General features: G+C 36.8%; 1 protein-coding gene across 1 annotated transcript in view; it reads right to left on the bottom strand.

Annotated features, from left to right (window-relative positions):
- Positions 1-11,458: 11,458 nt before the first annotated feature.
- Positions 11,459-17,024, bottom strand: part of LOC140236643 (uncharacterized) — a 39,493-nt gene continuing 33,927 nt past the window's right edge. Inside the window, exons 12-16 of the mRNA XM_072316562.1 lie at positions 16,156-16,254; positions 15,464-15,565; positions 14,206-14,307; positions 13,114-13,139; positions 11,459-12,543 (exon numbers count right to left, since the gene is read on the bottom strand). Of these exons, the coding sequence (XP_072172663.1) occupies positions 11,883-12,543; positions 13,114-13,139; positions 14,206-14,307; positions 15,464-15,565; positions 16,156-16,254 (990 nt within the window). The 3' untranslated portion in view covers positions 11,459-11,882. The remainder of the gene's footprint in view (positions 12,544-13,113; positions 13,140-14,205; positions 14,308-15,463; positions 15,566-16,155; positions 16,255-17,024) is intronic.

Here is a 17,024-nt window from a genome sequence, read left to right as displayed (position 1 = left end):
GAGAGATAGTGATACAGATGGGAGGAGGGGGGTGGGGGTTAGAGTGGGAAGAGAGAGAGAGAGAAGGGAGAATGAGATAGAAAAAGAGGGGGAGAGATTAGGAGATAGAGCAGAGACGGAGAGAAGGAGAAATATATAGAAAGAGATGGAGAGATGGAGATTGATGATTGGGACTTTGAAAGAGGGAACTATATGAATCCATCTACTTTATGTGATGCAACATCACACAAACCTACAAATGTCGGTACATGCATAGGATGACTTTTCATTGTGCATGACAGAATGCATTTCAGGTCAACTGAGCTGATTCTTTTGGTTTTGGATGTTCTCTGACAAGAGGTATACCTTTTCTATCTGAATTTGAGTTTGAAAGCTTACAATTTAAGTTCAGATAGCACTTGAAACTTTTCTTTTTCTGTTTCATGTTGGTTTTCTCCATGTCGGCCTGTGAGATATGCGAAAGTGTGCATGGCAACTCCAGAGAAATAAAAAACAAAAAAACAAAAACATAGAACAGTCAGCAGTAGCTTCATATATTGACGCTATCATGAATAGAATATTTTTAGTGAGTGTGCAAAGTTTAAAGGGTAGTCCAACAATCTCTTCATATTAGTTGTTATGGTGTTTCAAACCTCCTTTTTGTTCCACACTCCATGATCTTTGACACATAACGTTGACAGTGTACTTAAGTAGACTCTTCCGAGCCCATTTTGTAACAATTAGAGGTTGTAGCATTTCTGCATGTTTGATTTTTAATCATAAGATTTGATGGGTTAGGAATGTCCAGTTTTAATGAGTCATACATCATTTCAAAGCTAAAGATCTCTTTCAGGTAACTACCTTAACTGAAATAACTCAATGGCGACTTATGTTGTATTGTGTTGTGAGGTTATGTGTACATCAGATAGCTCTAAACTGGAATAGTTTCAGTGACCTGTGACCTTTGTCACAAGGAATCCTTGTATGAGAGGGCAAACAGTGCAATGGAGTCTGCAAAATAACCCACAGGAAAATAGGCAACAAGAGAGAGACGCTGAATTGATCTGAAGCACTGGCCAGGGCTGGGTGGGAGACTGATAGACCACTTTATGGTCATTACTGGCTGGACTTTGACATGTTTTTCACATCTGTGATGACCTGTGTTTATTTGACATAGAAACGTTATCAGGATGCAAGGTGTGGCGGCCATGCTCCTTTTCTCTCTCAAAAATCATGTTTTGTATCAAAAGTATGCTTTTTGTAAACATCAAGACAAGAATCCTGATAGATGAAACAGATTTTGTTTTTCTTTTGCTTGTGTGTATCCAAGTACAGAGTCCTCTAATAGTGTAGTGCATGATGAATGTTTCTTTGTGCACTCTAATCAGAGTTACACTTTATACTCCTGTGTTGGGCTAACAAAACTTAAGTGAAAGTGTTCATAAAATGGGTAGTATCATGTCAGCCATGGATAAAGTGAGTGTGAAATATTGTACAGTCCATGAATATCGTCACACAGTCCGTAAATTTATGAGTTGTGTGACTCATCCTAATTCATCTGATAAGGATATAGTGGGAGAGAGTGTGTGTTAGTATGTGTGTGTGTGTGTGTGTGTGTGTGTGTGTGTGTGTGTGTGTGAGATTGCATTTGTTTTTGTGTGATATGTATCGAGTTGAAGTAGATGTTTCTTGAGTGAATGTTCATGATGTGCTGTGTGTTGATTGTTCCATTCTGTTGTTTCAGTTGTTCTGTTCATTATGGTTTTTGCCACCAACAGTCAGTCTATGAAAAAAAAAAAAAAAAAAAACCTTTTGTAATAGTAAGCATGATAAAAAGGATCGTGCACAAAATGTTAGCTGTGTGACAATCTGAGCTAAAGCTGAGATAAAGGTAGTGGTAATTACCACTTAAACACAACACAATTTGGTTTGATTTCACAAAGGGTAGTTTCATGGGCTATGCGTATCTGCAACTGCCTCAGTGCATGTGCATCTGAACTTAGTTCACAAACTTTTGATCAGTGGGTTTGATTCACACTCCTTTTGTGAATGTAGGCCTTTGTGTTTTACTTAGTGTAGGCCTTAAGATAGCATTCATATCAGTTGTCCTTACTCAGTCACTCCAAATCCACACCCAAGTAATCAAATGTGATGCGTCATCACAAAAGCCATATAATGTCAGAAAATAATTGTTTGGATTTGACAGGTTTTGATTTTCTGGATGTTCAGGTTTAAATTGATATGTAATTTGTCCTGCTTTATTACAAGGGAAATAATTGTTTTGTAAAAGAATTAGAAATTGGAAAACTGTAAAGGTTATGATTGGCTTTAAGCACATTTTTCCTCCTTTAATGATCTTCAACTTTATACAGGTAACGTGATGATGCACCACAAATATGTGAATATCACTTTTGATGGATGACTCACAAGCTCACACGGTACACAAGTCCTTGTAGTTAGTAGCTTGTAAAGTTTTGTTTCTAGATGGTGATGTGTAGATATATGTAGGCATGGCTAACCTACCAAATACCATTCACATGCTTTGTGCCAAAGTAGATAGTGAAGTTGGGATGGGCATTTGCAATCATTTTTGAAGTAAGGACAGTGTTATATTCTTCACTTTGAGATGCCATCATCTTGCATGTAGATGTTAGTGATCATTGTGCAGTAGATTTGACAGGACAAAAAGTAAAGGTGACAGACTATGCCAGGACATTTCTTTCATGTTCAAACATAGTTGTAATAATAAGCAGTAGAGTTTGATAATAACAGGATTGAAAAAACCTTCGGCTCACAAAGGAAATCAAAGAATTGTGACAGATTTTTTTATTTTAACCATCAGTTCAGGAGACGGTGGCAAGGTGCTGTACCTCATGGGGTTTTAAAAGCTGTAGCCATCTGATGTGAAATGTGCAATTAGGACCATCTCCCCTAGAGAGACTTCTCCTGCAGAGGTCATCTCAACTCTTGTAATTTTCTCTCTCGCTAGCCGTGGTCACACTACCAAAACTTTTTGAAGATTAGGTTCTTGAAGTTTTGCTAGCGTGACCACTAACTTCCCCAAAACATCTTGCGAAACTTTCCACTTAAACTAGGGAAATTTCCTGTAGTTTTTTTTTTTTTTTTTTTTTTTTTTTATATAATAATGTTGAGTGCATTTTGCAATTATGGTTTGTTGATGTTTAAAGAGCAGAAACATGTATCTTATACTTTTCGAACTCTTCTTTAGATGTCTTTTTGGGCTAAAAATTGATCGTGTTCATGAAGTTTTGAATCGTGTTCAAAGTATTTGTGTAGAAAACGCAATGTCTTCATAATTGTCACTGCAGGTAGTATAATTTTTCAAGTATTTTCAGGGAAAGAAAAATTGCCAGTGAATGACTTTAAGAAAGAGAGAAGAAAACAAAGAGAGATAAGTATAATGACTGTCTGAACAGATGATTGTAGAATCTGTAATCACATGTGATGGTTTTTGAAGTTAAAGGCTTTAAGCTGTATTTTTGTTATTGTTGCCTCCAGACTTTGTTTGTTGAACAAGGAATGCGTAGTTCATTTTGAAGTTGAGTGTGACATAAAAGCATTGTCCTTTTGCTAGAAATGTGTTTGCACTGTGTTAAGAAGGGGCAGCTCTTCTGGATGTTTGATGCTACAAGTGGTGCCACTGTGTTGTGGCATGGGAGGGCATTAAGTGAGTTTATAACAGACTTGATTACGTTATATCAGGGTGGTGTACATGCTTGCCATGATCATCTCATAACCTCGGATTCTATTTAAGTGTGCTACTCACAACCATTGACGCCACAAGATGTCGATCAGTGATGAAAAGCTATTTGCCTGACGATACCAGTGCCGTATATAAAGAGAGTCTGGCCAACTCTGTTTTTGGCATGTGAGTTTTGAAGCCTCTGATTGGTCAAAAGTGGTCCCGTGATCTTGAGCCATGTCGTTACCAAAGTGCGCTCATACGCACTGCCCATTGTTCACTACCCCTTACTTGGTAGGTTTTCATTATCAAGTCTGAGCGTACACGCTAACCCTGTAACGCGTAATATGCTGGGCAACGACATGGCGTCCAATTTACAAGTTGGCCACACTCTCTTTATATACGGCACTAGGCAATACTCCATAGAGTCCTGGAGTGGTGATGTCAGTCTTATGTTATAACGTCGTGCTGGTTCCACACAAAATATCTTTGCACAAGGCTTTGGGCTTTGGGCTGGAATCGGGTAAGAGCATGGTTAGCAACCATTGTGCTCACTGATATTCGGGCTATGTGAGGTTGTATAGAACCAGTTTCCATGGCGATGACTTGCTGTGATGTTACACTATGGTACTGTATAGTGGGTCTCGAGAGTGTGAAGGCTGAAGGCTGATGTGAAGAAATGCATCCTAGATATTAAGGCTATCTCCAAGCAAAAGGTGTGTGATACATTTATCAGCATTTTCTTTGAGCCTGAGTGAGAAGTAAGTGCATTGACTAAACAGTGTGCTTATTTTTACATACAGAGATGCCATCCACACAGTTAAACATTTGGATATGTGATTATTGAGGTGGTTTATTCATTTGACTGTTTGGTGCTCAGGTGTGCGAGCACATTTGTCATGGTTCAATGTACTTTAAAAGTAGATGTTTTCGCGCATTTCGCTCAACCAGAAACTAGCGCGAAAATAAAAGCGTATGAATATTTTTACTTGTCATACATATACACAAGTACCACTATGCAATGTCTTGATTCCGCAGAATTAAAAGCAGGCAAAATTCATCTTGCTCGGCAAAGCGTGAAAAATTACTTGCGCGAAAACATCCACTTTTACAGTACTCATGTGTGATGGCATGAACATGGAATCTTTTGATGCAAAAAGAAAACCCATGAAATATTTTTTTTTTTTTTTTGTAATGGCTTTGAAGTAGTTACATTGGTTTGACAGAACTTTGGAAAGATGGAATTTTGAAGGTATGTATTTTTCAACAGAGAGCAAAATATCGCTTTATGTATGTGTGAAACATCTATTTTTTTTTTTTTTGGGGGGGGGGGTAAAGAAATCAATTCTAAAATCCTGATTACTCAAAATTATTGCCGTGTTCATCTTGCTGGAGACTTGAGAATAAAATACAGCTTGCTCAGATCCTCAAAGCGGTTGTTGGCAGACGCTGCTTCAAATATTTGTAGAACTGTTACAGGCACAAGGTCACTATAAAGTACAGTAATAATTTTCATGAAGTGAGATGAAATATGCGGAGTATTCAAAGCATTTCAGCACATGCTGTGCACAGATACAGTCACACTGTTTGTATCAACCCCTTGCCATTCAACCTGGGTGACATATTATAGCTGACGAGTGGCATTGCCACATCAGAATAGCATACACTCAGGATCTAAGGTATGTTGCTATTAAAGTAGAATTGTCAACTGTGTAGTTGATGTTTCAAGTTACATTAAAACTAGAGAGAGTTATTTTCATTCCGTGTGCAAACTGCAAGAGACTAGAAAAAGCCAGTATCATAATTTATATGTCTTGTTTACATGAAGTTTGTCAGAGCTGTAAGTTGTATAGTTTGTAGATGTAGTTTTCTTGCTCTAAGGCATAGAGCAGGTAACGACTGTTTGTGTTGGAAAATGAAAATTTGTTGAAAGTAGTTGTGGGTCGTAAGGGAAACTGCAGATAAAGTGTTGATATTCACCAGAGGTTGTTTATACAGAGATGATAATAAAACTGACTTTGAATGAAGACATCTATGCGAGTTGCATCATTTATGTCCCTTTAAGTTTAGCATGTAGCAATATGGGTGTGTGTATGTACGTATGTGTGTGTGTGTGTATGTATGTATGTATGTATGTGTGTGTGTTTTAATGATTACTCCAGTGAGAGATTGAGCAATGTTTGTGTATTCTTGTTTGTTTGTTTGTTTACATTCATTCTGCTTCACAAGTTAAACCAAATAGAATTATAATAGGAGATGCCCTATAAAATGTACAGGTACAGTTTTGTACGCAGGTATTCAACTACAGTTGAAACTCTCGTATCCGGACAAGTCGGGACCGGGGCTCATCCGGATAAGGGATTTGTCCGGATACGGGAGACTCAATGCTTTATACATGTACATATACATACACATGTACTGATGTAGCCCATTGTAGTACCACATGTAGTAATGAGTATACTGCAACCTTTTCATTGTTACACTCAGTAACAGACCCCAAAATAGAGGTGTATGTTAATGTTGGAAGTAATATGTAATTCATGTGTGTTTGTGTAGGAGTTCTCAAGGAGTTGGGAATCCCCCTTTCCTCCCGTAATTATAAAAAAAAAAAATAAAATAAAAAAATCACGGCGAGATTACGTCCGTATAATAGAGAGATCCGGATAAAGGGAGGCCGGATAAGAAAGGTTCAACTGTACTATTCTTTTCTGTGTACATGATCATAATTCAATGTCTAAAATAGTGGGATCTCTTTTTGTCACACAACACACCATCACACACACACACACACACACACACACACACATGCACACACACACACTGTTTTTTGCCTCTTGGTTTCATCTCAGTGTATACATTACATGTACAATGCAATGAAAGAAAAAAATATTGAGAATGGAACATGTTCTGTCTATTCTCTCAGTCTATATTCAAATGCTCTCTCTTTATCTGCGTACTTTGTATTAATGTGTATGATTCTTCTACATGCACATAATTAGTCTAATAACATTTCATCTCTCTCTTTACCAGTGTGTTGTAAAAATGTTTTGTCTGCTCTCCTTCATACAAGGTCTCATCCAATCTCTTGCCCAAAAACCTCTTCACCACAAGCGAAAACAGACTCGTCACATTCAGTTACTGCAAAGACTTCATATACAAAAGGTGTCACTTTTATTCAAACATTCATAGAAGTATTCACATACATATACAAGGTTAAATACGACCACTCTGTAAGCCCCTCGTCAAGAAGGGATCACATCTTTCGAGGTTTGTTGTTTGATGGCACTTGTGTTCTTGACAAATTGATCTTTTAGAATACAGTGTGCTTTGAGCTACAGGCCCCCCATCGACTCCAATTTCCCACATAAACCAGATAATGACTGAATTTGCCTCACCCTCAAAACATAATAACAGCAGTGTGATAAAATACAGCCACATGTTTCGTTGATTTCACCAGTGCTTCAGCAGATACGTGCATTTGCAATCTGTAAAATCAATGTGTGCTCTATACCAACACCCTTTTTCAGCAAAGAACAAAGCAAAATAAAACAACAATTGACATCAAATTATTGTTTTGTGAACTGATCACAGCCAGATTAAAAAAAAAATTATTAAAACAAATTTCTATTACATTTCAACAAATAAAAACACACAATATAACCTGCACAACATGACATATACTCTGAAAATCAGACACACACAACGTGTAACTCTAAAACACAAATATATTACTCTTCTCAGTTACCCGTTAAATACTGCAGCACACTTAAAATAAATCTTCATCAAACCAAAATCTGATCTAAATGATAAACAAAATCTACCCAGTCTGGTATGTTATAACATAAAATATAATAAAATGACAACATTCAGGATAAAGACATGTCGTGTGTTGATTCCTCATACATACATGTATGCTGAAAGTTCATGCACTGTTTCTTAATGGTATGCCTAAAATTTTTACTTGATTGTTCATTTTTTTTTTCTTCAAATTCTGATTTAAAGTATATTCATAAGAAATATCCATATGTGTGGCACCATTTGTTCCAGACAGCTAAATATCTCCATGAATGTAGCAATACCTGTTCTTGGCCATTTCTGCTCTAAAGTTTCCTTTTCATTTCACTCAGGATTTTAGACATGCTATCTTCTGCAAAAGGCATGTACGCTTCATCTGTCTCATCTGTGAAAACAACCTACTGTATATACAGCCACACTACACTGATATATGCCACTAAATTCAAAGATAAGCAATGGCCGTTTATATAAGCAAGATATTTTCCTCACTGCACATTGTGGAAAAAAAGCAAAATGCCTTGGTACTAAGACTATTTTCCTTAGCTTGGAGAGTATTTGACCAAACTTTATTGTTTCACATTAACGAAACATTCAAGAAAACTTTCTAAATAAAAGGATCTCCATGAATAAAGCTAAACAAAATGATCATTAACATCAACGGGTAAGCTCGTACAAGCGACCTTATCAAAATGACTTCTGTCGATGTCATTTCATTTATTATCAAAATGTGGAAGATTGTGTAATGGTAAGACTACTTCATTCTAGAAAACAGTGTGGAAGATTTTTCATATGGCACTATATATAGCATGGATTAATTTTCTGTGAGACAAGAATTTTGACAGTAACTGTCATTTCAGCTATCTGACATTCAGCACAAGTGAACATTATTGAACTAAGAGCACAACATATTTGGACTTGATGGTATCTAGATGCTTAATTGAGTATTATGATATAATTACACTCGCACTCAAGTACAACACTGACACACTAATATATATCACATAATAAATTAACAGAGAAAAGTCACATAAATCGTAATGACACATCAAACTCTATGGTAACCAATGCAATGGCTAGGATATATTCTTACCCTAATATCAGGCATATAATGTAAACATTTATTTGTAGTGGGGGATAAAGAGTTCAGTTAAGATGATTAATAGATACAGTTTATATTCTCAAACCAAGATCTAGCAGCAACCATCATAAAATATAATATTTTAAAGTATTAGGTCCACTTTTCTATTGATCTTCATGAGCAATGCAAATTGATCTGATATCACAATACTATCTTAGTATGATATAGTGTATGCTGTTGTAATACAGTAGCATTTTGACACATTGTTTGGAGTCCAATACTGGTAGTAAATAAAATCATCCCCACAGCAACTTGAAAAGAATCACAACCTACAAGGATACTTTATGAGATTTTCACAATCTAATTTTTTTCTAAAGGCACCACACTAGGCTGCTATATGAACAGACAGAGTGAACTAGTGAAATCAATGTCACATTCAATTAATGGGTATATTGCACTATAATATGTACCACCTTTATATGCAAAATAAAAACACAAAATTACTTACTGATCAACAAGTATTGTTCAAAGTACATGAAAGAGTTATATACACACAACATCCCACTCACAATAAGATAAATTAATTTGCCATTCCAGATATGTTTTCACCACATATTAGGCATATCAACATTTGCCATAAAAAGTTGACAAAGAATTTTGCATGCATGTTTGTATATGACCAGCAAATACTCCTTAAATACTATTTACATTTGGTATACAGTTGCTGCAAGATTTAAGTCCCATGAACAAAGTTGTCAAAGACCTCCATAATATCAAACTCTAGAAAACTATATATTTTCCATTTTATGTTTTATCCAAACATTTGCCAGCGCATACTCTCTTTAAAGTCACCTATACATACAAAACATGAGTCCTATATATTCAAACAGTTATACATCTTTGCCTAAGTATTTTTGTTCTACAACCTGCATGGGTTATTATTATTACCATTTTTTTTTTTTTTTTTTTTGGCAGTGATATACAAGTGGTAAAATACATTTGGTGTATAAACAAGACGAGATGGGCAATTAGTCTTCCAACAGAGAGACCTCCTCTCTGTGTTCTGTTATCTGATTCCTTGTCATATGTCAGACTTGCCTCTTCTTTATTCTACCTTGCATGGAATTATTCTCTCTTGTACCATGTCCTCTCCACTCTCTTTGACAACATACCACTTTGTCTTCTCGTAGAATTAATACATGTCTTGATAAACTCTTGACTCACATCTTCAAAGGTGATTTTTATAATATGTGCGAAATTCAGATGCCACAGCCTGATGCTAGACTTAGATCACAACGAAATATTTTACCTGTTATTGAAGCATGGTCCCCATTTTTTGAATTCTGAAAGTTTTCCTAAGTTTGCTTACAGTAAAACTTATACTTTGAATCTTGATGTATTGTAATCACTATCAGGTAGCTAAGTCTGCTATACTTCAACTCCCTTCAATCCCAAAATCAGGAATTTCTTTCAATGTCTTTAGTTTTTTAAATCTTGTTCTAGTACTATTTTCAATTTCAATAGACCAAATTCTTCCCAAAACCACAGGTTAAAAACAAATCTCATTCTATTATTTTTTTCGCATTCACTCTCTATCGATCGAAATCTTGATTCCTACTTATTTCGATGAATTTCAGCGCCATCACTATTAACCGCCTCAATATCCACAAGTTTGTTTGTTTGTTTGTTTTTATTAATGCATGCTTTTTTTCTTTCTCTCTCAAGATAGTATCCAATCGGTTTCCACAGTGATTGATACTTTGAATCTTCACTGAAACTTATTTGATAAATTGTTCAAAATCTGTAGCAATCTTAAAATGTTTCAGTCGACACTTTCATTGGTTTAATTCTTATCAATGCATGCTTCTTCTTTTTTTCAAGATAGTATCCAATCAGTTTCCTATGAATAGTGATTGATACTTTGAATCTTGACTCAAACTTATTTCATGAATTGTTTGAGATCTATGACACTCTTTCTGAATTTTCAGTCGACACTTTCATTGGTTTAAATTTCATCAATGCATGCTTTCTTTTCAAGATAGTATCCAATCAATTTCCATAGTGATTGATACTTTGAATCTTGACTCAAATTTAATTGATAAACTGTTTGAAATCTTTGGCTCTCTTAAGATTTTTCAGTCCACACTTTCATTGGCTTATTCTTTATCAATGCATGCTTTTTTTTCTCAAGATAGTATCCAATCGGTTTTCACAGTGATTGATACTTTGAATCTTGACTCAAACATATTTCATGAATTGCTTGAGATCTGTGGCACTCAATAAAATTTTTCAGTCGACACTTTCATTGGTTTGATTTTTATGAATGCATGCTTTTTTTCTTTTCAAGATAGTATCCAATCAGTTTCCTTAATGACTGATACTTTGAATCTTGACTCAAACTTATGTGACGACTTGTTTGAAATCTGGAGCACTCTTTTTAAATTTGTCAGTCCACACTTTCATTGGTTTATTTTTTTATCAATGCATGCTTTCTTTTCAAGATAGTATCCAATCAGTTTCTATAGTGATTGATACTTTGAATCTTGACTCAAACTTAATTGATGAATTGAGATCTCTGGCACTCTTTACACAATATTTCAGTCGACAATTTCTTTGATTTTTTCTTTTAATGCATGCTCTTTTTTTTTTCTCAAGATAGTATCCAATCAATTTCCATACTGATTGATACTTTGAATCTTGACTTATATGATACATTTCAGCAACAATTGATAACTGTGCCATAATTTTGTAGTTGACATCACTATCTGCTTCTTTACTGACAAATCACTTTTGTCCAGAAATTATCTAATCAGTTGCCACGCATTTTTACTTGATTAGTGCTTTAATTCTTGATCTCAGATCTAGTGCAAACTTTCTAAACCGTCTGTGCTTATTGTTTTTTAGTTCTTTGGTAAATTTTCTGATTCAAACTGTTTACCTTTATATATCATTTAACTAGCTGATTATAACAAGTAATTTATCCTCAAACTTACACCATTTGTTTCATCATCAAACTCCTAATATTATCAATCCATATTACTGATCTGTCACTCATCGCTTACGCTGCTTTTAATCAATGTGGGTCACTGCAATTAGTTTAAATGTTCATCAGCAAACATGTACATCTCATGTAGGACATTGGTAAGTATTTGTTGTCATGACAACAGGTTCTTGCATCATTATTATACACATGGGTATGTTGGAAAAAAAAACAACACACAACAAAAACACCTGATTTGTCACATGTGACATCACAATGCATAGCAAAGCATCAGTCTTAATTCAGTTCATATTTGTCTTTACTAAGCAAGAGTAGACATCAATTTCCTACACAGTGGAATATTTGCTGGATGGTTTGACACCCTTCTTTTGAAGAGGTGTCTGCCTGGGGGAACTCTTGGTGCTACTTGACCCCGAGCTGCTGCTGGTCTTGGGTTGACCAGAGGGTGTTTTCTTGGTTGGTGAGCCTTTCCTTTGGACTGCTGGACTCTCACTACCACTGCTGGATGACCGGCACATTCGATGACCGGAGTGTGAGGCTGCCAGCCGCTGAGCTGCGAGGATAGCCGCTGACCGCTTGGGGGAACCCCCGGAGGGCGTGGTGGTCGTCCTGCCACCACTGGGCTGTGATCCACGAGGGAGGGCCAGGGGGCGGAAGGACGGAATACGTGAGGATGGGCTCAGGGAACGGCTCCGGACGAGCTGGGATGGGGGAAGGTCCTCGGAGGTCGGTGATGTCGACTGTGACCGACTAGTGGAGGAACCATCTCCGGACGTTGATGCTGCGTTGGCAACGGTGGAGAGGTTGAGCATTGAGCGGCCCCGGGCACCGGACAGGGAGAATGAGTCCGGGCGGGGCAGTGATGACTGGGAGGCGGGAAGGCTGGAGACACTAGAGGTGGAGGTGCTTCGTGACGGACCCTGGGAGGGGACCAGGGAGTGGCTCCGGGGTGAGTTACTTGCACTGGCAGACATGTGCCTCTGAGGACTGGATGGAGAACAAACAAGTTTGGCGTTATAACCTAACCTTCATCACTAGTTTAGCTCCAGAATTCAGCTTTTCTTTTTCTTTTTCTTTTTTTATATTCATTACTCATTATTTATCATATTCACAATCATACAGAATCACACAATTAACAAATGATTTGAGTGATTAAAGTAACAAAATCAGAGAACATAGACGTAAAAAGGGGGGTTGGCGAAGAAAAAAAATAAAATAAAAAAACCCCCTCCTGTTTAATAGCTTCACATCCCTCACATCCTCTGTTTTAGGACACAAGCTTTGTGTGTGTTTGAATGGCTACATATCTAGTTAATGCCCTATCTGTTGATGAAGTCTAATTAGACATGTGTAGAACTTGCTGTTTGTATAATCAGACAAATGTTAATTCACTTTGGTCTACGTTTCCACTCAGAGAAAGATAAATAACATTTTCCATATATATTATGTGGTACATGTGTATATGATATCTAACTGACATCGTAAAATCAACACTTTGAGTTATGCAATGGAGACAAAATATATTCATTTGAATTTGGGGAATGAGGTCAAACTTACCTTGATGGACCAGATGATTTCTTTTTCTGTAAGAAAATCAGACAGAATGAAAGAAAGGCTGTAAGTTAATGTGTCATCTGACAATGAAGTAATCACAGGATTTAATCATCAAAATTAAAACGTACAAAATTTTGGCATGAACGTTCAAGCACACAGCATGCTACAGATGTGTGTACACTATCAAATGAATCTCTGGGTAGGCTATATCAAAATGCATTAAATTATTTGTTTTAGTCTAAATATTAAGCTTTTTCTCACAAAGTTTTATCATCATTATGGGGATTCTTCCGAGTCTTGTGTGCCTTTGGTCTACTACAATCATTAAAGGACAAGTTCACCTTCATAGACATGTGGGTTGAGTGAATGCAGCAATGTTAGTAGAACACATCAGTGAGAGTTTGAGCAAAATCGGACAATCTGTTAAAAAGTTATGAATTTTTGAAGTTTCTGCTCAGTCACGGCTGGATGAAAAGACTATTATAACTTGTGATGTCACATGAGTACAACGATATGAAGAAAGAATAAAGAAAATTCAACATATTTCAATTTTTCTCACATAAAAATAAGAATACTTGACTTCTCTCTTTTAGAAGGCAGGGGGAATAATATTACCCTTAACATACGTCTGTAGCAAGTCGGAGAAATGTGCACTTTATTCAAAAAGTAAAGTTTTGTGAAATTCCCTTTTTATTTTCCTTATATAGTTGTACGCATGTGACATCATCCACTGTAGTAGTCTTCTCTTCCAGCAGTGACTGCGCAGATACTTAAAATATTCGTAACTTTTGAACGGATTGTCCCATTTTCCTCAAACTTTCACTGATGTGTTCTACTAATATTGCTGCATTCTCGCAATCCTTATGTATATGAAGGTGGACTTGTCCTTTAATACGGCATAAAAAAAATAGGCAGGTATAACTGACTTGAGAAAGATCCAACTTGGACATCAATAAATTTAATATGCTGACAACAATCTAATGAATTAGTAAAATCCGCTTCTGCATCTCAAAGAGATGCCTTAAAGTTTTGAGCTCGGAGGACTGATGAGGTCACAAACAGGTGAAAAGCTCCAATGGTTTCCCTTGTCCTTACCGATGAACCGGCCTGCTTCCCAAAATTCATGTGAGCATAGAGGAGCACACCGATGTCTTTGTGTCCCGCTTCCATGGCGATGGAGAATGCTGTACTACCATCCTGAGGAGGAAGGAGGAGGTAAGGGGGAGAAACGGAGGTCACCAACTGGTCTGTTTTTATCCCCTCTCTTTCTTTAAGAATATTTTATCTCATTGAAGTACTTCTGAAACACTGAAATATTCACATTAATGGAGTGTGATCACAAATTTAACCATGCCAAAAGGATCAGTGTTAATAACAAAAACATAGCATCACTTTGAAGGTGGTTCTGATTATTGTTAAAGTTTAATCATAAGGAATTAAACTGACATAGGACAAACACATGGAGGGTTTTGATAGCCACACAGGCATGCAGGTAAAACTCCAAATAACACACATCATACTAAAATCATACTATACTGAATAACCAGAAAGGATGGGAGGTCTCACTTTACAAACTAAGCTCGATTACTATGGCAACAATTCAATGGAAACTTATTCTCTGTTGCAATATTTTCAATTTGTTCACTTTACTGTCTGTCTTTTGTTTTGCTTTGTTGTTTTAATGGAAATGGGCTGGGCAAAGATGTAATATGATATTCACAGAGAGCGATACTGATGAATTGTGGAAAGAAGCATTGACAGATTATTGGAGAATGGAATAACTGAGTGATTGAATGGTGGCTGGATGAAACGATGAAGGAATGAATGAATGAATGAATGAATGAATGAATGAATGAATGAATGAATGAATGAATGAATGAATGAATGAATGAATGAATGAATGAATGAATGAATGAATGAATGAATGAATGAATGAATAGAAGGATACAAATGTAAATGGATGCATGAATGGAGGAATAGAAGGATAGGTAGATACATGAATATTAGGTTTGATCGATAAATGAAGGTATATTAAAAGAAGCGATAACTGAGAGGAAAGAAGGATGAACTGATTCATGGATAAAAGGATGTCTGGAAGGATGGACAGATGGTTGGATCACTGGATGAATGAAAGGATATATCGATATATAGAGCACTAGGTGAATTTTATAGATGGATGGGTGAAAGACAGGTTGGATAGGAAAAGGCTTTCACCGAAAATAGACCTAAATAAGAACAGAACAAAAGTTACGGAAAATGTGGATGAAGAGCAGATATATTCGGAGGATGGAGGTAGGGAGGCGAGTTGGGGATGGGGGGAGATGGAGGAAGGGGGGGGGGGGGAGGTACTCACATTGTCCTCAAGATGAGGGTCACACTGGGGGTGAGAGAGGAGGACCTTGACGATATCCAGGTGACCATGCTCACTGGCACACATCAGTGCTGTGGAACCATCCTACCAGGGGGGAGGAAGACACACCACTTAACAATCAGACCATGCAACAGATGTTAAGGTAAACACTTCCAAACAACACGACACCATCAATGTTTGAAATCTTGGCATACAGTTAGCAGAGGTGACATGCCATTTGGTCTATCTCAATAATTTTTTTTTTTTTTTTTTTTTTTTTTTTTTTTTTTTTTTTTTTTTTTTTTTTTTTTACTGGTGAAGGTGAAAATTAAATTAGTTCTTTATTTTTACTCAATATCACAGCTGCATAATAAGCCCCAGCACTGAGTAATGTGGAGTTGTTTCATGAGACAAATCCTGAAAGAAATATAGAATTATACATCCATCACTCTGAAAACTGATGGCTGTATAACCTTATATTCACACTGGTATCTCTTACAGACATGAGTAAACTTCATCATCTGAGAATGTAAACAGATGTATGAGACTGTGTGCAACAAATGAATTCATTCCTTCTTAGGCAGATAATCACATCAAAACCATTCTTCGGTTAAAGTTATGAAGTTGTTTCACAATAAAGCATGCTTTTCAAGCTGGACATTCAGTAAAGGGTGGTGTGGACGGTCTGGTCTCACCTCATCTTGCGTGTTGACATCACTGCCCTCTGTGAGAAGAAGCTTGACCATGTCCAGCCGTCCCTTGCTGACCGCCAACATCAGGGCAGTCTGACCAGCCTGAAATCAAGATGGCATAAACTTGAGTTATCCTCAATTCAACATGATTTGAGGTGGGGCTAAAAAAAAAAGAAAAAAGAAAGGTAGATGTATGCTTACTTATGTGACTTGAAAGAAAAAAAAAATGATTGAAAATTCTACAAATGGTGGAAAATAACCTTTGTACTTATTTGTATACATGCATTCACAGAATATCATTTGCTGGCTGACATTTCGATCATGTTTCCCTGTAATCATGGAAACACTACAGAATCATGTCTAGTCTTGAAAAGTTTGCCCTTTTTCTGCCATGACTGGATCCCCTGCGACTCTAACACCCATGCCCTCGAGTTTTAATCCTGACAGCGAAGACTTTATCCAGACATTGTTCTGACAGGGATAATTACAGAAGAAGGGTCACATGTAGCTGAGTCTGGCCGACTTTGAAAACAAAGAAATTGACATCAACAGCTGATGTGTCAGTGGTCGACATACACGGTCACATGACTTGTAATTTTTGTGGAGACTGTTTTTTTGTTTTTAAATAAATGTAAGGGATTCTGGGAATCACTGTCAGCAACAGAAGATGTCCGAGGTTTGTGCATTGTAATCGCATGATGGGGATTCACTGTCTGTGACTAGTGAACAAAAGTTTGCAGACAAGTTTCCTTGAATGTGTGAGGAGTTAGAGTGGGAGCTGTCAATCACCTAAATCCAGGCTCTTCAAACTTTTGCATCCTCTTGAAAAGACTATTAAACATTCACACAAAGACCACCTGCTTAGAAAAACC

The sequence above is a fragment of the Diadema setosum genome, chromosome 13 (assembly GCF_964275005.1).
Source record: "Diadema setosum chromosome 13, eeDiaSeto1, whole genome shotgun sequence".
NCBI lineage: Eukaryota > Metazoa > Echinodermata > Echinoidea > Diadematoida > Diadematidae > Diadema > Diadema setosum.
Note: the sequence above shows the minus strand (reverse complement) of the source record. Positions and strands in the feature narration are given on the sequence as shown.